This window comes from Falco naumanni, chromosome 14, assembly GCF_017639655.2.
Source record: "Falco naumanni isolate bFalNau1 chromosome 14, bFalNau1.pat, whole genome shotgun sequence".
Taxonomy (NCBI): domain Eukaryota; kingdom Metazoa; phylum Chordata; class Aves; order Falconiformes; family Falconidae; genus Falco; species Falco naumanni.
The window spans coordinates 2,149,195-2,172,529 of record NC_054067.1 but is presented as its reverse complement, the minus strand read 5'-3'; the positions used below and the strand labels follow the sequence as shown (position 1 = coordinate 2,172,529).

General features: G+C 44.7%; 1 protein-coding gene across 9 annotated transcripts in view; it reads right to left on the bottom strand.

The window, feature by feature from the left end:
* Nucleotides 1-23,335, bottom strand: part of ARHGEF9 (Cdc42 guanine nucleotide exchange factor 9) — a 221,944-nt gene that overhangs the window by 99,318 nt on the left and 99,291 nt on the right. The window contains exon 1 of one of the 9 annotated variants that reach the window (XM_040614141.1): nucleotides 19,491-20,490. The exons of 4 other annotated variants lie outside the window; for them this stretch is intronic. In XM_040614141.1, the coding sequence (XP_040470075.1) occupies nucleotides 19,491-19,499 (9 nt within the window). In that variant the 5' untranslated portion in view covers nucleotides 19,500-20,490. Of the gene's footprint in view, nucleotides 1-15,451; nucleotides 15,514-15,616; nucleotides 15,637-19,486; nucleotides 20,491-23,335 lie in introns of those variants that run through there. 4 more of the 9 variants (XM_040614140.1, XM_040614143.1, XM_040614145.1 and 1 more) reach the window with 4 other exon arrangements.

Sequence of the window (23,335 nt, the reverse complement as noted above, 5' to 3'; positions counted from 1 at the left end):
AGAGACAACAGGCAATCTCTTGGGCCCAAGGCAGTTCAGTCTTTGTCCTTGACAACTATATCTTCAAATAGGGACATGAATTATGGTAATGGTGGTGGTGGTGTGGGTATTTGTCTAGCTGGACTGAAGCTGCAACATTATTTGGGGTCAAACAGTAATGCTTTCCAGACACTACCAGTCAGGGCTGGATTTACACTTTTCATCTACTGTATGTTAGGGTTGTAAAATTTCATCTTTCTTTCTGTGCTGCCCTTCCCTTCCAGATTAATTTTATTAACAGCTTTTTTTATGGGCACTATAAAACACCATTCCACATTTGGCTCCTTTTAAGAGGACAAATTCCTACATAGATCTTCTGTTTTCTGAGGGCGACTCTTCAAGCACACTCCTCAGTTCCCTTATTTTTTCTCACTGGGCACATATTCTCTCTTTGTCCCCTTCAAAGGAGGTCGAACCAATGACACAACTAGTCAAGTACTGAAATATCACAGCTGGTTTCTCTGAGGTGCATATATTGCACATTATTACTCCCAAAATGTAAGCAAGGACGCTGAGGACTCAGGGCCTGCAGGTCCCTTGGGTTAGCTCAAATCAGCTGTTGGAAAACCTAAGCGAATGATGCTTTTTTGTAATGTATACTTTACTTTCCCCACTCATGTTTCACAAATAGACCCCAATGTCTTATTTTCCACTGAATGACAGCACTGCAGTTCAGCAAATTAATAAAATCGCTCACCAGCTCTGTATGTTGATTACTCCCTCTCTTTTATTATGAAAGAAAATGTCAAATCCTCAGACCTTTAATTTGAATCTTTCAGAAGCATTTGAGCAGTTTAGGAGCAGTTTCTCACCTCTGAAACAACTGCCTACATGGGTTGCTCCACACACAACCCCAGATCTAATTTCTGATTTCATCATAGCTGCAAACCAAATCCTACCAGGCTGACTCCCAGCGCAGCCCGATTTCAAGCAGCAAGGCTGAATCTCCACTGTCTGGGACTGAAATTGCTGGAGAACGTGCTATCAGATACAGAGACTTTAGGCTTGATTTTCATCTTGATGCTGAACCACAAACACGGCCTTAGCTAAGCCAAAGCACGGAGCCCTCAGCTCACACAGTGCTATCTAGCAGCCATCCAGCTAAGGTGTTTAGGAGGTATCAATCACTGCAGTGCCCCGATGTCAAATACTGCGGTTAAGATTAACATGTCAACACAGGTCAGCCCTAAGCCCCCGCACCACTACCTGCACTCTCCTCAGCAGCAATTTCTCTGCTAATAGTAAAGTCACTATACATTTTTAGCTCTCTTTGATCTAGTCTGGTCCATTATATTCCTCCTCCTAGTGTTTGCTAGCTGGCTGTAGGCAGCCCTGTGCCTCTAATTGAACATACTAATGAACTTTTGATGGAGTGCTTGAATCCTGCCAAGTCAAAGCGGATGCTTTACAGAAAGCAAGCAAGACCATGCTGGTGGCTAGGGGCTGTGCAACACAGCCCTAGTGCACAGCCCTGCCGCTCAGCAGCAGTGCCAAGAAATCACAGCCAGCAGCACAGTCCTGACAACACCGCTGCCTCAATCCACCCTGTGCCACAGATCCTCCCAGAGAAGCCCTTCCTCTAGTGATAATTTTATATAAATAAAATGCTTCTCTTCTTGCTTTCCAAGTGCTGTTTTGCTAAGGCATTGCACATTTTCCCCAAACCACATACACACATGCTGCTAAATGTTCAGCATCTCACTCCCTCCTCCTCCCCTTCTGAATTTTTCCTACCTTGTTTTAGCCAATCATACAGGGGGAAATTCTAACCTGAGCTTCATTAGTATAAGATATAAAAATAGAAGTACATTATCTTTTGTAGTTCTCAGTTGATTCATCAGTGGCATGAAGGTAAAACAATTAAATGTTTGTCTAGTCAAAAAAAATCAAGAACTAACCACAAGAGAGACCGGGTTTGGGCTTTTCTTGAACCTGAGCACAGCGATTTAGGGTCTCTTGCGATACACATACTGTGCCCTCCCCACTCCCCATAGCTATCAGAATGCCTGATGATGATACCTCCCTCCTTCCCTCCTCCTCAGTTCAAAAATAAACACATGATGGAGACTTCAATTCAGGAGAAGCTGGCAAAATGTCTCTGCTGCAAAGCACAAACCTCCAGCAAAATCCCTTCAAAACTTTCACCCAAATCTCCCCAAATCCTGCCTGGCGATCCTCTCAGCACCTCCAAAAGCTCTTCCAGAGACACGAGAGCCAGAGGAGCAGGCATGTGTCTGTGTGGACCAAGGTCGACACAGGAGATGTTCAAAAAACGTTAGTGAGTTGACTTGATCTTTCATCAAAATACTTTTTGCTTTTCCTTCCTAACACTTCACTGCCCACGACATGGCAGGCTGAGCCGATGTGACAAACTGTCGAAACACATTTTTTTTAACAGAAAAAATTAAACCTAGACTTTAAAGGTAAAACTGGCCCCTTTGAGTCCCTCTATCATATGTGGTATTCCTGCTGGAAAAACCAAAGGTTCTGAGAGCAACTTGCTGGGAAAAGGCTCCAACAAACTATCAGAGCTCCACTCAGCAGTGACAGGACTAGCAGCAGTGATGTCCTGGGTTTCACCTTGTCTTTTTAGGTTTACATTAGTTAACAAAAGTAGCCACAGAGGTGCAAAAGAACCTGAGCATTTGTCACTTCCCAGACACAAACCTATGATAAAATGCTGCTCATTGATTCCACAAAAAAAAAGAACAAGAAAATATTACCTAAATTATTCTGCTGGCACTAGAAACAATATCTGCTACCAAAGAAAAAGGACCACAAACACCATCATTTCTAACTCTCTAAATTCATACATTGTAGTTTATTACTGCTATTGTATTAGTAATGACCTATTTACCACAGGGCTATTGAGGGTGTCAAATGCAAAATGCCTTTGTGTTCCCTGCTGGAGTCTGAGATTGCTATTGATGAGCTTCGTGATTTGATGTAAAGGAAGTGAGTTGAGTTTAAGGCTATTGGCACTCTTCTTGGATAAATGCCAGGGAATTTTTAGAAACAGCCTTCAAAGCAACAATAAAATACCATGGATCTGTGTCAGAGTGGGCAGGCATCACTGTGTAAATCCATGAGCAGCAGAGCTCTGTCTCTGTACATGCAATAACCGTACATATAAGAATCCCATGTGTCCAAATTCATCTGCAGTAACATGTATATATTTGGCTCTGAAGCAGCACACAATTCAAGATTTCTTGCATGCACAGAGCGTCACCTTTACATTGCTCCGTAGATGCAGGATTACACATCCACCCACTCCCTGCACCTGTGTGCAGGTAACTCTGATGTATAGCTGCAAAGCAATGGCTTGTCATATACTATGTGTGTCTGTAAGCATGCAACAGCCAGTAAGCATTTTATATTCTTTGCTTTTAATTACATCAGGTAGTAAAAAATAGCCTTTTCCTGGGTTTGGATGGGCAGTGAGTGTGTGTAGAAAGCACCTTACAAACACCCTGGGAATAGGCAAATGCCTGGCCATATTAATTAATACAAACTCCAAAGAGACTGAACCTTTATGTTTTCCTCCAGAAACTGGTTGCATACTTACTATCAAAATGATTCTCACGAAAGTGGATAGGTTTAAATTATTGATATCTTATTTCAATACATGATAGTCTAAGATTAAAAATTAAAATCTGATAGCTTTAAGAATCTTGTGACTTCCTAACAAATCAGGAAAAGCTCAGAAGCCTTAGTTGACTGAGAATCTGGTTCATGGTTTTGAAGGTCTTGGGCTCACTTCCAGACTCCCAGCAGCCCTCCCCAGTGTTCTCCCCCATTAGGTCCATCAGGATTAGCAAGAACCCTGGAGTTTCAGCTCACAGTTTTAAAATGGCTGGTGCTACTGCAGGTAAAGAAAATGGGGAAAGGTCTGTTCTTTATTTATGCATCAGCATAAAGTAGGCAGAGTTTATGAATAAGTAGCATAGGATTGGACAGAATTATTTATGAATTAAGGCTTTTTTTTGTGTTAGAAGAAGAACCTGATACTCTTGGTAATGAATATAGGAGCCTTTTTAAAAATAAGATATTGAAGCTGCTCGACACAGATAAGACTCCATAGCCTTGTCTTTCTAGCACCTCAGCTGACCAAATGCTGCCTCCGCTTTCTAAGGTCATCCATAAATCCAGAGGACTTTTGACTACGCTATGGAGAAAGGGAAGGTCTGGAACAGGCTATTCAACTGCCAAGACAGATCCTTTTCTTACAGCCAAATCCACCTCTATCAATCTTTCAAAAGCAGTAATCAAAACACTGATTCCAGCATATGAAATATCTCACTTACTTGTTTCTTCTTCTTTAGGACCGGTGCCAAAACCCAGAGTTATTTGCAGCACAAGCTCCTAGGCACCCATAACCACAGTCTGCACTGGCATCACCACTAAACGAAACCTTGACCTTTACTTAACCAGTCCTTTCAGTTTCACAAAGCCTTGGTGGACACAGGACCCAGTAGCCAGAGTGATGGACGGGACTGACTGGCTTACAAGCCTCCAACACCCGACTTTCTAACACAACAAACTGGCAAATCCTACCATCTGTTTAAGGCTTGAATCCACTCCAGGTAATAATAATAAAATATTCCCTTCCTCTCTGCTCCAGTGTTACCAACGGCCCATTTCCAGAGCCCTTCTACTCATGAATCCATCTGTCCTTGGGAGGTCTGCTGCTCCTCTCTGCAGTTATCATTAGAATAAACTCTTATTTTGTGCAAATCCTGCTGGTGCTGCCCCGTTGTTAAGCTGTGCTGCCCAGAGGTGCCTGCATGCAAGGAAACACAGTGCTGCTCGCAATTCAGGGGCTCTGTGCTCGCAAAAACCACATTTGAATCATCTGTTCTGCTCAAAGCCAAAGGAAGACTGTTCCCTTGAGTACCTGTTCTGGTATTTTCTCCAACCTCATGAGAACTGTCCCATGTGAAGGTACTTCAGTTATTTTCCAGAAATACAAATCCATGGCCTAGTGGATTACATTTTCTGCATGCTCTAATTTGTCCTGATCTCCAGCCCCAGTTTTCCCTTTATAACATCACTCCTCTATACTCAGTTTTACCTTCTGTATCATATCCTTCTCCCTCTTTCATATGCACTCCCTTAATTTAAAAAAGCCTGCATCTCCCCTTTCCTCACACCCTCCCCAGATCAGGGGCAGGAATTGCAATGCAATCTCTTTGGACTCATCTCAACTGGGTAAACCTACTGCAATCTCTTTTCCCATATCTCTCTCTTGCTTGAAGCCAATAATTTAAATGTGAATGCATTTAATACCCTGTCAGCAGAAACAAGGACTAGAGACTGCATCTACCACTAATGTATTTTCAAGACTCATCAGCCAGACCACGCTGTGCTGTACCACGAGGGAAACTTCCTCCTTGCCCAAGCAGGGAGGTCAGCACCGCTCCCGGTAATAATGTGTGCAGCACCATCATTCCCCAGACTGGATGGAGTGGGGACAGATACATTTCCACTGGACTTGTAATGACAGTCTGAGAGAGACAAAGTGAGGAGGGAGGTCAGAGGAGATATGGTGCATATGGAGTCAGTTTGCTTACGTTTTGGGCCATTCTGCTAAGAAAACTTTTTAAGTGTCTGGCTGTCAGGAAATTCTCCCATTTCCCTGGATTCCTGTTTCAAACCCTCACCATTCTGAAAACCTGATTTCCAAACAGATGCCTGATTGCTTCTTGCACCACTGCTCGAGTCCAGCCCCCACGACTCCACCCCAGGCAGCACAAGAGGCAGGAGGAGACCACATCCAAAGGGACATTCTGGAAGCAGCCAGCAAGTGGTTAGCTCCTCAAGTCCCCAGGTGCACAAAGCAGGGGCACCTAATAATCTGCACAACCCAAAGCCAAACTGTGAGTCTGGGTAAGCAACAGCTCACAGAAGCCCATGACAGGCAGAGTGAAGCAGAGCCTACTCCCAGAAGGAGAGGGACACTCGTCTGGTGCGACAGGGTGGCTTGGCAGCAGAGCTGAGCTCTGCCTGGATACACTGCGGCTTTAGCCTCTGCACGCTGCTTGCCAAGAACTAGATGCAATGCAAGTCACCAAAGCAGCTCTGAACATTCAAGATGGACAAGAAACAAGGTAAAACCTCTTGCACAAATGCCACCAAATACAAGAGAAATGTCAGGTGCACCACGCTGGCATTTCAGGAGACTGCTGGGAATGACACCGATGACATCTATTAGAGTCAAGACTTAATTCTGCCAAGACAAATGTACCATAGCCTGCCAGATACCAGAAGCCTTCAACATTGATGGGCTTCAACCAGTCTCTTAAGCAGGCTGAGAACATATATGGTGAAAGATGATGAGGTAGCTATAGTGTCTATGTTGCACAATCTGATCCAATGTGTTTAAAAGAGGTGATCAGAGTAAACAGCACATTATGGCTGCAGCTCTACCACTCATATAGAAGCACGGCTTAGGGAAGACAGAAGCTCCCTGTGTGGGCAACAGTCCATCCTGACCACCTCAGTCTAGCTTGGAAGATGCTGCATGGCCCTTTCCAAGGCGGGATTATCCTACAGAAACCCTGGGGGTTCCACTTTCCACCCCTCCATGCTCACCAGTACAACCACCTCATGGTGTTTCTCAGAAGATGACAAGAGATAAAGTTCAGAGCAGAAAGCCCCAGGACACTCCCACTGCATTTACTGCCCCACCCGCAACGCATCCAAGGCGAGAGTCTTTCCATGGCCACTGCAGGGAAGAAGGGATTCAAATAAACTGTGGAAGGAAGCTGAAAATAACAATCCAGAAAGTTCCAAACATCTGGAAGACCAATGCTTTGCTCTACAATTCTGATTTGATTTCTTGCCTCAAATAGATTTCTAGATGGATTGCAATTAAATGAGTTATACAATGCTGTAAGAGTGTTACTCATTTCCGTTTCAGATTGTATTTTTGCATCTTTGCTTTCTAGATCCTTTTGCATCTCAACAGCTACTCCTTGGATTTTAACTGTCTTTTTCTTTCCACTCTTCTTCTGGCCAAATCACTCTGCATCCATTTTTGTTTTATTACTACAAGGATTACAATGTTGGTGGCTTACACAGCCTTGTAGCATTTCCCTATGAATAGCTGGTCCGTGGTGAAAACACCCACTGAGAGCATTGACTACAGCTGCTGAGAAAACTCAGGAAAACCTCCGAGCATTTATCAGAGGCAATTGTTTTGTGAGCTGCCCTGAACCCTCAGGATACCCTTATTACATGCTTCCAGGACATAAATTTCCATCTATTACCCTGATTCCTGCTCATAAGCCACAGGAAGGAAGGAAAATAGTGAGGAGGGATGGACTATGAGAAAACAGCTTTGCTTTTCTGAAAAACTCGTAAAGCAAGTCCAGCTACCACTGAAAAGGGCAGTGGTACCATTAGCCCCACTACAGCCATTTGCTGGCCCTTGTGGCACAGCAACGGGCATGAAACATGATAAAACATGAGATTTTCCAGCCAGGCCAGCAGTAGGAATGTCAGACACCAAGCCCAGCCCTCAAGAGCATCAGTGTTGAGTTTTAGAGATGCATTATGCCCTTGTCAGCATAGCAGTCCCTTTGCACTTAAGCTATACAATCTTAGTCTCAAGCTCTTATGGATAATACAGAAAACTACTAGTAGACCCAAGCCTTTGATCTTAATTTGCCTTTTGAGCGTTTTCAGGCACCCATTTCCATTTTAAAATAGAAAAAGTGCTCGAGTATTTATATAGCACAAAGGCTTTTAAGTAACTCAACTTCAGAAAATGTTTTTAAGATGCTGGAATAAAGAATGTCAAGTATTATTATTGCTTGAATTTCAACCTGAATTGGAGAAAGACCCGCAAAGGTAAAACTGTCTGCAGTAAAAAGGAAAAAAAAGGGCAATAGAAAAAACTTAAAGCCACTGCTAGTGACAGTGAGAAGTTTCCAGCTTGGGAAAACTGTTCAAAGGAATGAGTGGAAGTCTTTCATGACCATCTGAGACCAAGCACTACAGACGCTTCCTGCCAGGTTTGACAAAACAGGAGGGAACGTGCCCCAGGGAACAACCTTCCTTTTGGGGAGAGGATGGTCAAACACAGACGCTCTAAAAGGAAAAATTTGGGAAGTAAAACATCAGCTTATGTCACTGAGTCAGAGAGACAGCATGTCTCTAGGAGACAGCACTTCCAGGGGGATCCCACCATCCAGAGCAGGGCCAGGCTGCCCTGGGTGGGGTTTGTGCCACTCCTTCCTGCTCTGTGAGCCTCTCCCATATTTTGTCACTGGCCTTGGGGCGAGGATTACTGGTTACCCTGAACGGTTCTGCCCTGGAGCTTACGCCTCGAAAAACTGAAAAGCAACTACTCAAAAGCTGCTATTTTTACTTAGGTGTTTCTACTTAATGCAGATTAATTTCTTAAGTGCACAGAAATACCACAAAAGGCTTAGAGAAACAAAGAAGCCTAATTTGGATCAACTAATAACTGAGTGCAACTGTATTATTGACGAGTAACAACTGAAGGCTCTATAGAGGTACAGAGACCTTGTCTAGCTGAATGTTCGTTAAAACAGTGAAAATAATAAGGTTGCAATATGATGTTGCATATGCAAAATATTTGAGGCCAAATTAATCTTTGGTGGAACCCTGCTGACATCATTTGGCATCTCATCCCTGTCTGGATCTCAGGTGAAACTCCAGTCTGACTAAACTCTTACTAAAGCAGGGAGCAGCCTGGGTGGGAGCTCTGGTCTGCCAGAGGCCAGTTGCAAAGCTTATCTCCGCCTCTCCCCTTTGCCTGCGAGGGGTAGAGTGGCATTTGTCAGCAATCCTCACTCAGCTATGATCCCATCTGCCTGGAATACAGCACTTCTCATCCTCAGCTGTCAAACCATTTAACAGGAAAGGGCAATTTCCTTCTGCACGTTCTACAGAAAGAGAAATAAAGATGCAGAAAGATGAAATGGCTTCTGCAGCATCACCCACAGGGCTGCAGAGAGGCTGGAAATGGGGGGCAGTTCCCCTAAAACCCATCCCTGGGAGCACCCTATCATTTCCCAGCTGCTCCAAACACTGGGCAGACACACACAGCTCAAACCAGACTTCTGAACAAAATGTGGAGAACCCTGATGAACGCTGGAATGAAGAGGATATCCCCTCTGCTGAGCTCATGAGAACTTCCTGGCTATAACAGATAATTTTGTGGTTTTAAAAATACAAAGATTTAAATTCTCTTGTCTCCAAGCATCAGAAACTCACGAGCTAATGGGGGTGAAGACAGAGTGCTCTGGATAAACAGGTTATTCCATCACCATCAATTATTGTGTCTCTCTCAATTTTCTCTACAGCATGTGTCTCAGACACTGTCCCAGACAGGGCACAGAGCTACTTGCACTCCTGGTTTCAGCCAGCATGGCAATTTATTGCCTCCTTGGGAAGGCTTTGATATTTTAAAACCGCAACAGAGCTTTCTCTTTGCTTGAAAGGCAACCGCTAGCTTAGCCACAGCGGAAGTATTTGCAGTGCCCTGAGAGATGAAAGCAGTTCAAAACCTTTTGGTTTTATTGGGCAAATTAAAAATAAACAAGTGCTTTTCTTTATTTCCTTTAACTCTGCTAGTGCCCATTCCCCTCCTAGGCTTTCAAAGCATTCTTCAGAAATGCAGGGATTTGACTGAACAGCCTGGAATTAAGCCTGGCATTAGAGATGGAGAAACTGAGATGCACTGTCAAGAAGATAAGAGCACCCAACCACCAACACTCTGCTCCGTGCCCCCCACTGCTTCCCATCCCCTGGCACATGCTGTCACTCACAACACCTGTTGTAGCCCAGGATGTGGGATTCAAACCCTGGATCTTTCTGCTGTCTGACTTGAGCCAGACCCATCTTACTTCATTTTTTCGTTTGTGCTCCTCTGTCTCTCCACAATTCATGATGCTCCCCACTCCCTGAGATGCTTAGTGAACAAGCAGCAAACTGTGTGTCCTCTCTCAGCCTCTTATGTTAAGGCATATGACAGCATGACCACTGATGGGGCCAGACAAGTGCTCCTATGGCTGCAGAAGCCGTTAAAATGGTGTTCAAACCCCTCCAAATTTCACCCTCTGCATGTACAGCAGGCAGAGCCACCGCACTCTGTGAGGTGTGGGAAATGAGCTTGCAGGGAGAACCGAGCAGGAGACGAGGGCTAAAAGTGGATGTTGACTTCACTCTCCCATTTGGGTGCGGGCGGTAGAGGTGGGTGGCCATGAACAGAGGGGAGGCGGAGGGGGCAACATTTATTTCCAGCTGCATTCATGTGTGATTTCTCTCAGTGCTAAGATTTTATAGAAAACAGCAGGAGGTGGGGAGTGGGGGGAACCAAAAAGGAAAATCACAGTCTTTGCAGCAAAACATGTTAAGGAAGAGAAGTCGTTACCATCATCACAGCCCTAAGACTCTGCTATTGTTACTGTGGGGTTTAAAAATATAACAAAACCCAAGGCTACTGGGACTACATTTCTACATCAGACACAACCGCATACGATGGAAATAAGGCCACTTGACCGAGAGGCACACATCAATGTGTGGTAACAAAATGATGTTAAAAAATGCTGCTTGCAGAAAGCCTGTCTCCTAATAAACTGCAAGGTTTTCTTCACTCCCAGAGATTATGTAATATGTTCTTGCCTGCTGCTGACTCATATTTTCCAAAATATATCTGGGAAGGAAAACACATGCACATGTGTTTTAATCTATGTGTTTCCCTGTATATGTAAAAAGAAATATATATGAAAATGCACAAATGCCTGCACGCGCAGGCACTCATATGTACGTTGCTGTGTGTGAGGATGAGAGCAAGGGACAGCCTGGCCTCTGTTTTAAAAAGACACTGGAGACAGATCAAACCATCACCATTTTCTGGGGCAAAACACAGCAACTGTTTAACACAGGGAGTGTAGGAGGAGAACAAGAAACCAGGAAGCTACGGGGGGAGATGGCACTGCCTACAACCTCCAGCCAAACCTGGGCTCTGAGGACTAGACACAATCTCATACTGAGCTTAAAACTGAGCTGGAAAAATGGCTTTTCTGACAGTTGGGGCCACTGCGACAATCTGCAAATGGCAGTGGGCTGAGAGTGCCATCCTGTCTCAAGAGGGGATGGCACCAGCACCTGGCTTGTCAGCACCTGGTCCTGCAGCGGAGGGAGCAGAGCCAGTGCTTTCTAAATTCCATAAATCTAGGGTCTCAATCCTGTTAACGCCTGTGAATACATTTCCCAGGCTCCAGATATGCACCGAAGAAGCCAGGCTCCTCCTGGTTGAAGACTTGCAATTATAAAGCAGCTGGCTAGTCTTAAGCATATTTGTTCCCAGCCTGCAGGTTTGTGAGGTTTAATTTCTTTGCACTGCATGTGTGTGTACTTTTAATTCTTCAGGAAAGACTTTCAGATGCTTCTGCAAAACCGTCGGTGTCCAGGAGATGGGATCGATCTGCTGCTGGGCATCAGATGAGAGATTCATCTGCCCTGGACCAGAGACTGAAAATCTATCCAGATGTCAACTCTTGATCACGAAATCAAGGCAGACACTCTCCACTGATGACAGCTGAGTTTCCTTGCTGCCCCAGCACGAGTACCCCTTCCTGCTCACAGCTGCCCACAACGACACCGCAGACCCCAGCGAGCCCCCTCCTCACTGAGCGTGAGATGGCTGCACTGAACAGACGCAACCGTCTCCTCTGGCCTGTGCATTTCAGCAGAAGCAGGACGCGGTTCCCCAGCACAGCACCCTGTGCCCCCACAGCCCTTCTCAATGGCGCAAGGCAGAGATACGTGGAGCTGCCCTTGCCCCTCTTTACCTTACACATACCTATGGAGAGGGAACAGTCCCTCTCCTTCATCCTTGTGTCAGATAGGTACCACATCTACACATTCCTATATAAAGGCACCATTAGTATTCTGTGCTTTATGCATCCAGCTTTGCATATGTGCAACACCAGAGTCATATAATCTCAATTTAATACCCCAAATAACATCAGAGTAACTGCCATTTAAAATAAGTTCTTTCTTGTTTTACTTTAAAAACTTTAAAATGTTTCATCCGGATTCAAAACCTGTTCTATAATTGTTACTTTTTAACTTATTTCTCATAGAACTTCACAAAAGACCAAACATCCAGTGTGCCTAAAAGGCTTTGGAATAAACCTTAAAAACAAACATTAAAGATTGATCGCACTTTTCCAAGATTGTACTAAAGCTGACTGAAGCTCAACTAGATAAGGAAAGAGAGTTGCATAAAATTAATCAGCATCTTATCAAGCCAGGAAGAAAGAATTTTAGATAACAAGCTTTCCCTAAATTTGGTATCGGAACAGAAACTTCAGCGCACAACCTATTAAGAAAACCTTGTCAGATATACTGAATACAATACAGGAGAGCAGAAGCATCAGAAATAGCGCAGGGAATGTGGTCCACAGAAATCCTTTGCAAAAAAAAACTGTTTTCTGATAATGCCAGCAAGAGCCTGATGCTTTTTTTCAAATGGAACAATTTTACTTGACAAAACTTTGCTACAGATATGCCCAGCAAATTAGCCCACTGCTTATCAGGGTAAAGCCTGGTCCTTAGGGTATTTTTCTGAATTTATATTTGTGTAACTGAGCCCATATTGCATTTTTTTAATTATAAGAAACACCCCCTGCACAGTTAGGATCTTTGCTACTTTCAAAATTCTCCTAGTTTGGCTGATTCCTCTCCCAATATCTTTCAAGTGTGAGCTGCAACCACCCTCAAAGCCAGGGGCTCTAAGCTCCCTTATAGCAGCTTAAAAACCCAAGAATTGGCACCAGGAGAAGCTTAACCCTTTAGAAACAGACACTCCCCAGGCAAACATCCTGAGTATCAAGAGAGAACTGATTTTTACTCGATGCCTCGTGAGGCTGGAGCGGCTCTCTGGTGGCACAAGGCACATCCAGGACGCTCAGGTATATCCCTGCCCATGTTGCAAACCCAATGACAATTATTCTCATCATTCCAGGCAGGACATCCTCTGCAAAGGTCACCGCAAGAGGCAGGTGGGGGAGCAGAGCTGGGGACAGAGGCCATGGTCATGAGAGGCCATAGGATAGTCGGGCATGCTGCTTTCCCTACCAGAAACAAAGCGGGAAGGACCACTCTACTGACAGTCCCCCATGGCCCCCCCAGCAAAAACGCAGACCTCCCTGGGGCATGCCATGGCACAGCTGCTTAGCTTGAGAAAGAGGGGATGCCAGAGCATGCAGCTGCCCATGCTTGTGGTGGGACAGTAAGATAATCTAGTAATAATAAATTACCTAGAAGTTAACTTCGGGGTTTATCCAAAAAAAAAGAAAGAAAAAAAAGAAAGAAAAAAAAAAGGGGGGGAAAAAAAGGGACAGGCTGCCAGGTTGAGCCACCTTACCCGGTGCTGTGGCAATGGGGTGACGCCACCTATTGTGACTGTTTTACCTCTGTGGCCACAGTGCCAGCACGGCAGGGCTGCCTGCTCTGACCCAAGCACCCATCGGGGCTGTGACTGCCTGCCTTGCGAGTCCTGATCAGGTCCTACGGGAAGGCAACAGGGCTAGAGAAACAGTTCATCCCTCAGAGACTTAAACAAGATTGCAGAGCAAAGTGGCTGGCAGTGTAGCCCCTGCTTTACTTAGCCAGAGATGCTGCCTAAAATAGAAACGCAATCGTTGCCAGCAGTCTATACGTTATGTTATATATGTCTCAGCTGATGCGAAAGAAGGGGCAGGCACTGAACCACATGGGACTATCCACATGGGCACGGACAGACTTTCCTGCTCTCCGAGCCTGCTATGCTGGGAGCTCTGAAATCCGCTAAAAGAGATCCTCCACCAGACTGCGAGCAGCTCACTCCACAGATCCCCAGCACAAGCCTGTCACTGACACTTCCAAATGGGAAGGTTCAAATAAAAGCGTACAAGCCAGATTCCAAGCAGCATGCCTGCTGGCCCTGCTTCACTGAGGATTAAGAGAAGGTAGTACAATCCAGTGGGTAGAGTGACCAACGGGCCCCTGAGCTTTGCTCCTGCTCCCAGCTCTGCTACTAATCCCCACCCCACCACACGCTGCTCTCCGACCACCACATGCCTCAGTTTCCCTTGCTCTGTGATGGGAGCAAAGTAGCACGCTTATGAAATTTTCTGAATACATAAGACAGAGTCAGGTGAAATCCAGAGCTAATTTTTTAAATGCCTTTATGAGGATGCTCCCTCACCCCCTAAGGCTCCCTTTAATTTGGGTGGTAAAGCTTTCAAGGCCTGCCCAACACATTCATCAACAGGAGAGCTCTGAGTACTTCTTGCCCTGAGCTCAGATGCCCTAGAGAACATGTTGTCAGTGTAGCATTTCCAACAATGCAGGAGTAATACTCTACAAAAACTGGAAATAAGCAGTCGAGGCTGCATGGTCCTTTGCTGGTGAAGAGGACAGCACGGTTAGAGACAACCTGGCCATCTGTGGGCTCTTTCAAATTAAGACTCATTTCCACTCAGGAAAGAAATTCAACCATAACCAACAAAATAAAACAAATAAATCATGGTTCCTCCAGCAGCTCTTCCTCCAGGAGCATCTATTTTTAGTGAGAAGCATAAACCACTACAGACCGCCGTCTACAATAGTTCCAACAGGCTAAATCCAGCTACGCACAGTTGGGCCAATGCGGTCAGACACACACTGTTCACCTGTACTGCCACTCCCCTGCTGCCTGACCAGAACACCACCACTTTTGCAGCTACAGGATGCTGCAGAAAGGGAAGAAATAGGAGTTAATAGGTCTTGGCTATGCCTAAGTAACGGATGATGTTCGTCTTCTACAACTGGGAAAGAGGAGCCACAAGGCAGCAAAGGAACATGCCCAAGGCCATACAGTAAATCAGTGGCAAAACCAGGATCCAGCAGAACTGTCCTCTGCCACCTCTGTAACCCCTGAACAAGCATCCTTTTCAAAAAAGGACAATAATTACACAATCATTAACATTAGGGAGTTTTTCTCAGGCTTCCTAACTTCTAGTCATTGGAGATTCCGTGTACAAGAGACAAATCCCTGCATTTTATCAAAATAGCTCTCATAACATTTCACTGAGAGACACACATTGAACATAATTATCACACCCAGTTGAGAAAGATACACACTGTGAATGCAGAATATAGAAAAAAAAAAAAAACTCCTCACCAACACAGATGCATTATTAACAACATATAGCACATACAGAAACAATACAGGCACAATACATACATACATGCAAGCAAGCAAGCACTGTACACAAAGACCACCGGATCTCCCATCACAACCAGCATTCATTAAATACAGACATCAAAGAACAACAACAAAATGAAATGAACAATACAGAAGAGGGGTTCTATTGACAAACTAAAACAAAACAAACAAAAAAAAACTTACATGGATTTTTGGCAATTTTCCTTCAGACATTATACACAGCAGTTGGGCTGTGTACTGAATACCTGATCCAAAAAGAAATATAACCACATTATGCAAACAGATGGGGGCAGGAGTCAGGTGAACATGCAGCTCTTAACAACATTCATCTATGGGATGAGAAAGCACCTCTGCATTCCCACAGAAGGGCTCGAATCTGAGCAGATCTTCATTCACTACAGAGCATAAGCAAGTGCTGTGCTGCTGCCATCCTGGGGGAAAATCCAAATGGCAGGACAGAAAAGAGCCATCACATCAGAGACCTCTGAGCTGTCCCGTCCCCCTTTTAACTTGTCATGTGAGGTTTAAAACAGAGGTGGGAAATATCCAGGGTGGGGGAGGAAGCCTTTAAGAAAAAACTGAAAGGAAGCCCTCTTATTAGCTTTAAAGAAAGAGCATTAAAATCACAGTGGATGCAGGACTAGCAGGGATCATCCTGACACGTATGCTTTTTCCGAAGCATCCAAAGAGGGAGAAATGTATCCTTTCTCCACAGTGAGAAGGGTGCCTGAATCTTTAAGACAGCGGATTGCCGCTCAGGAGGAATGGACTTTTTATGGACTGTGTGAAACAGGGTTGCTATGATACAGTCAGAGGCATTTTCATGAATCCTGTGGCAAATAACATTGAATCCTGCTTAAGCAGACAAACAGCAAGGCAGGTCTCCCATCACCCAGCCTAACAAATACACACGAGCAATCACAAAAAGAGATTTTATGCATTATAAATATGCTATTTGCATACAAATGAATATTTTTTTCTTTGGAGCTGTACTTTCCAGAGGGTCAGTGCTTTGATTCATTTAAAGGAATGACCCCCTCTTCCACCATCTCTGGGCTTCAGCATCCCCACAGATGTGAAGAACTCAGTGTTCACAAACCGTGGGGGAGTTATGGAGCCAAACTACCCCCGGGACCCCGACCGCAACCAGCCATACGCATGACCCGAATCATCCCACAGAGCTCAGGGAGAAGGAAAGCTCCACTACATGTAGGAATTTTACAGCGTGCAAATTACACCCCAAATTTTGCAAGCACAGTCACTTACGAGTACAGAGGATCTACTGCAAGCAACTAGGAACGCTGTCACCCCAAAAAGCTGTTAATGCAGACTGTCATGGATTGAGCCGCTCCTGAAAAGTATGGCAAGACGGAGTTGTTTAACTAGCTAATTGCTCCTGCAAACCAGACATTTCAGGGCTCCACTGCAGGCTTGGAAAATGCAAAATTGCAGGTGCGAAACTACAAAAATGGGGTTGGGGCAGATGGCTCAAGGCCTGTTTGAAAAGGTGGCTACTGAGGACTGGGGGTGGGAAACAGGAATCAAACTAAACAAGCAGAAACACTAGCCCTTGCTAACTTTTTAGGCTTATTTCCTCTCTTTCCCCCAAAAGTCCAATAGGAAGCCTGGTATATCAGGAACAGTGTTGCTACGATAACAAAGTTTTCTGCTCCCAACTTCCACACTCATATTGCCCTGCATAAACTTGCTTTCTTTGACTCCACCAGCACTTGGGAGAATAAAAGGTGAGGAAGTTGTAATAAAATTACATTAATTCTCTCAAGCATATTCTGTAATGGAAAAAAATAATCTCCCAGCGGTCATTCCCCCAGTAACCGAGTGTGCACGACACCCTCGTCCTCCCCGTGCACCCGACCAGTCAGAGATCTCCCAGCAACACACAACTCCACCGATGGAACCAGAAGGGACTCGCAGGAATTAGCAATCGAACACAGAAGCTCCCGATACATGCGATAACATACGCCGTCATGTACACGCACGCCTCCCAAATATCACCCGAGAAGTACAAGCTCCAGATCAAGGAATGCACTTTGTACGCACTAGAAAACCATGTCAGGTACCAAGCATTCCTCATAGAAATCTTATTGAAAGGTAAACCTTCATGCCAGAGAGCTAACCTTGACGAAAATAAACATTCAGACACAGTTGCATTCCATTTTTAACTCACTGATTTGTTTTGGGGGTGTTTTTTTTCTCATTTTTCCACCCTTGCTCCTCCAAATCACTATGTCGCTTAAAACTGTTTCACTGAAAGGATTATCTCGGCTGCGGTACGACTGATTCCCTTTCCATAGTGATCTTTACTCATATACTATATTTCCAGGAGATTCTGCAACCTATAAAACTAATGACATATGATAGCTAACAGGAAAGTCAAGCAAATTTGAGTTGTTTAACAACCTAAACCATCCTAAAAAAAATTTTTTTTTTAAATAAAAAGAAGATTCGCTCAGTATCTTACGAAGTGAAGCCGATACCTCTTGCAGTGATAGCTACAAGTGAAGAGGGGGAAACAGCCAGCAGGCACCGGAGCATCTTTGCTGGGCTTGTATCACTGAGTCTTGGCTTCTCTACCCATTAGAATGGGCTACTGCCACTAAACACTTCTTGTCAGCTTTGGGGGCTGACCGTTACCACCATGGGACTCAGGGAAAATTTTTTTCCTCTCTTCTATTTACCACTAAAGCCACTTTGAAAGTGCCAGATTTGCAGCATTTAACTCAATTTCCAATCATGTCACCAGCCGAAATCAGCTCCTGAGCCCAGCTATGCGATTAACTCACAGACTCTCACATGGAAATAACTATATGTCTCCATCTATAAGCTCCTGCTCTGTCTCTATGAATCAGTGACATGATTTTGATGTGTTTGGGGTTTTTTTCCCCAATTAGTAGAGGACATCAAATAAATGACAGACAGCTGGAATTAGCAAGAACTAGTTAAATTATCAAGGCAATATAATTTCAGTGAATGTCAGCAAGAGATTTAAACATTTTCAAACCGCAATTTACTTTGTTTTGTTTTGAGTAATTCTGATTTTTCTAGAGGGAAAATACTATATTAAAAAACCCATAAGATTTCTGACAGAAACATAGTACAGAGACATTTTCAAGAGGAAAAGATATTACTCTTTTCAGACATTCCCTTCATATTCTCTCTAAACTTCATGCACTGATACTCGGACCCCCCAGCCAGCTCTGCTTCCCAGCTGTAAACATTGCAATTTTGGTCTAGACATCTTTCAACAGAAGGACCTCTAACTAGTGGACACGTTTTCAGTAAACCTATAATATACAATTTAGCACTTCATTTTCAAGAAAATCAATGTAAATAAAGTCACACAAAAGAGCCCATCTCAAAATCTTGTTATCCTTGAGGTGGGCAAAGATTCTTCTTACACACATTACCAAAAATTATATATATATATACACACAAAAAAAAAAAAAGCAAGCCAAAATAAAATTTCTGGAGAAATAAAGCAAAACCCAACCCTTCTGTATCTGTTGCTTTAGCAAAGAAAAACAAAGCATGCATTCCCTTTTTCTCTTTGATCCCTCCTTCCCAATTTGCAGAGATACAAACCACATACAAACAAGAAAAAAAAAAGCCCAGCAGGTTATGTTTCGGTCCCTCTCACACCTTTAAAGAAAGGAGCTAGGCTACATCAGTGTGGACGTAGAATTTGGAGGCTTTTGGGCTGAATATTGAGAAATCAAGTCAGATCATCAAGGCAACACAGATAAATAAGGTAAGTAGAATTTCTCTCCCTTTTTTTTTGTGGCTGAATGTTATTTTAGCAAAGATTTAATCCTTTAATAGGATTTCTCATACCCCCTTAAAAATGTCCAGAGCTCGATTCAATTGCACACACCACCACCTCTCACCTGGCAGCTACATGGTTACTCTCACAGACATTGCACATTAACTGCTTGCTAGAAATTTCACACAAAATGACTTATTATTAACTTGAGTCTCTATTTTTAAATGAAGCAAAATAACACAGCCAGTGCTTACCACAGAAAGATATTTTCACTCTGCTTCTAACTAAATATGTATAGCTCTATCTCACTAGCACAGAACAATATATGAATGGATTACTATTATTTATCACATTTAAAACCCAGGCAAAAGCAGCTACACTTACAGGCATACTTAAAAGACAAGACATGACAAAAGATTTAGGGAGAGATAATATACCAACGTCATACATATCACAGCGAGGCCATGTTGAAGCTCAACGCGTTTCCCCCCTCAGTAAGAAATATCTCTCTCTCTCTTTCTCTCTCTCTCTTGCCTCTCTCTCTCTCTCTCGCTCTCTCGCTCTCTCTCTTGTTGAATTGCTAGTGGTAGTAGTAGCCCCCAACAGCTCAGGAGAAAAAATCCATTTAACGAGTGCCCAGGAAGAACATGAGTATGACATTCACAAGCAATAGCACCACAATCACTGCAAAAACGACCACCGTTTGAACATCCAAGGTCATGGTGCAATGCAGAACACTGTAGTGTTCAAGATGTGGGGCTGGTAGATTTGGAGAAGTCAACCTCTGCTCTGTAAGACTGTCCATACATCCACCATGCTAGAATAGAGGAGAAAACTGTTCCTGGTTTTGGTTTTGTTCGTAATGCTTTGTGGTCTGCTTTTAGTTTATCCCCCTATCTGCTGTCTCTAGCTCATTCTGGAGCCCGCTAAGTGAAGCATCATCACAACCAGTGAGCACTTAAGACGCAAAATCCTTCCTTTAGGAAAAGAAAGCGAGCGCTGTCTGCAAGCTTCTCTCTCTCTCTCTTCCCCCCTCTCTCTCCCGGTCTCTCTCTTGCTGGCTGGCTTGCTTTTTAATTCGTCAAGCCAGTGCAGATAAGAAGCCTGTGTGAGTGTGACAGCTCTGCAAGCTGCTGCGGCTGCATCTCTCGGTGCGAGGCGGACCCTTTCGCATACTAATCAGCTCCAGTGACCAGGCAGTGAAGGGATCCTGGCTGTCAGTCAAACGCAAAAGGAAGCGCTGGCTCCATAAATACGTGAGTCTTCCGCCCGCCGTGACAGGGAGCGCCATGCAGACATGTTTTTCCCCTCTACTTTTGCGGCAGTTCAGAGAACAGAGCTGTGCAGGGGGCCGGGAAGCCGGCGTCGCGGTTGGATGCCAACGGTGAGCTCCAGGAAGGCGCCTCTGGGCTTTCTGTGCAACGCAGATCCCGTTCCTCACTGCCTTTGTACGGCGGGCACACGTCTGCCCCGTCTGCACCGCCTGCGCTAAGCTTCGGATGGAAAATATTAAACGCCAGCAAAAAGAGCCAGTGCTGCTAGGAGCCTGCTCAGACCAGGTAGGGGAGCAGGAGAAGAGCGGGGAAGAAAAGCATTCGAAATAACAAAAAGGCAACCCTTGCTAACTTGGAAACTCACTGTGAGGCTGTAATGCGGGAAATTTGTAGGGGGAATCACTTTTTAGCTCTGCACAATACTATGTGCATCATCCCATCATAAATCTGTCACATAGCCTCTCTCCTCAGCACTGCACTGGGTTTTCTCCATGCTAAGAGTTAAACTGAATTCTGATTCTACAAATAGAGATGTATAAAAGGGGTGTGGGGAGTGGGACAGGATGGGGGATCTTTATTCCTTCTACAGCAGTCAGAAAAGCTCATTCCTACATTAAATTCACATACATGCTCAGGTTTTATGTTCCAGGTGCCAGTTGATATCCCAAACCTCATTCTTAGATCCCAGAAACAGCAGTTACCTCACAGAGGCATCACTCAGACACACACGCACACATGCACGCACGCGTGCACACACACACACAGAGATGTGCTCAGCTGGAAAAAGCAAATGATCTTACAAAGACAAATACAGAAATGTTGCCAACGCATATACATTACACACTAAAATGTGCATATGGGGCTGATCATCAGCACCTTCCAGGAAACCTGCTCAAACACACCCAGGACATTTGCACACAGAAACAAGGCAAATATGCACCAAACAAGCACTTATTTTGTTCTTCAGTAGCAAACAACATGAGTTCAGGACTTCAGGGTTTAAACCTGAACAGACATGGCCTGGAGTCAGCTCAGGCAAACAAGAGGCAGCCTTTCTTCCCATCACAGCATCCTTCCAGGGCAGATATATTTTGTCACCACCATGTGGGGAAGGGACAGGCGGGATTATGACCCTACCCCACCTCGCCATTCAAACCAGTACTAAACCCACCTGTCTACTGCAAGGCTTAGTTTATTTTTTCTTCCTTCGCTATTTGGCTTGCTGGAGGGCTCCCTCAAATGGAGCACACTTTTTCTATATCCACTGCCAAACACCGTGAAACGAGAGACCACACCAGGTGTGCAAGAACTGAGTCTCCACAGTGCCTTCCCTCCTCAGGCTCCACTGAGACCCAGTGGTCTGTGCAAGACCAGTGCTCATCCAACACACCATCCTCCTTGTTTCTAACCAGCTCTGTAGCGTGTGTGGGTTGTAACATGTTCACAGCTGCAGAGGGTGGGTTGTGTCAAGCAACATTTGAAATAAGAATGCTTTGGGTTAATCTGGTGGTTTCTTTTCCTCTCTTTTTCTTCCAAGTGGTAACTAAAAGCCAGAGGCTATCTCCAGCAGCTGAGACCCCCTGCTCTGTTAAAGCAGAGCATTTCTCGTTCAGGAGGACAGTGAAAGGCAATTTTTCGCCTGCATATTTACAAGAAGGTGCTTTAAACCTGCCCCAGGCAGGCAGCCTGGCTGCCCATTAGCACACGTGTCAGGCTGTGCTCAGGTGATGGATCTGCCTGATCACCAGCTTCCAGACGTGCACTTCCTATCAAGTATGCATTTTTAGAATAGTCTGATGCAATTTCAGGCTAATCAGAAGAGCAAACATGTAACAGATGTGGCGTATTTATTATTGTTACCATCCTTTCCCAAAATACAGGCAACTTTCCAAAATCCAAGCCTGAACTCCTACAAACATCCAGGAAATTCCAGTTTCAGTCTCAATAATAACAGTGACCTCTCCAAAACATACAACAGGCCCAAATTTAGATGCATCTTTACGGTCAGTCAATCTTTTCCTCTAAACTGCAATGAGCACAGAGGGAGAGTGGGTCTAGACCCCAGCCTCACATTCAGCCTTACTTTTAGGGGAAGCACAGCAGAGATGTTCTACCTGCCCACAGCAGCCCTGAGGGCCCAGACCTCCACAGGCACACCCCCCTGCGCTGTTACTGTCCTCTCAACGCCAAGAACGGGAAGCGACAGCAGGATTTCAAGGCAGACTCCTCTGTGCCTTTGCATATAGATAGGGGGAGCAAAAATTGGGCAGGTGGAAGCAGCACAGGCCTAAGAAATATCCAGAAAAAAGGGGCAGTGGATATCACACATGCTCAATAGCTACTTCCGTAGCTGAAAAAGAGGATTTCATTACAAGCGCTGTGCCTGGCAGGTCTTAGGCAGTCATTCTGCAAGAGCTGAGCCAGTCACAGCACAGGGGAGGGCAGAGTTTATAAATAGAGGCGATGAAGCCAGCCCCCTGCCTGTAACTGCAGGCAGGAGGTCCCCTGCTATCACTCACCATGTACAGCTTGTGCGTCACAAAGAGCTGCAGACCGAGGGGTGACAGCTGTGGAGACCCCACCCCCGTCCTCCCTGGTCTGAGAGGTTGGGAGAGAGGCGTGCAGTGCTGCTGTAGCCAGGGGGGCTCCAGCCACACTGTTCCTCCTCCCCAGGTCACACTCCAGAGCAAACACCCCAAAAGATCAGACAGGAAAGCAGTGGGTGCCTCATGACATACAGATGCAAATATTAAGCTCCAGTGAAAGTTGTGTGTGTAACAGCTACTGAGCGATCAGCACAGATTTACTGCACAGAAGCTTCTATTTAAATTATAGTCACAGTATTCCCAATAGTACTTGCTGCTTTATATAATTTCCCATGCCTTCTGCATGTACTCAGTGTTAATTTTACTATGAAAATGGATGGTACTTTCTCTTAGAAGGCTTACTGAAAAAGAACACCTACACATCAGGGGTTTATATAAAACCACCACAAAGTTTAACTTCATGTAA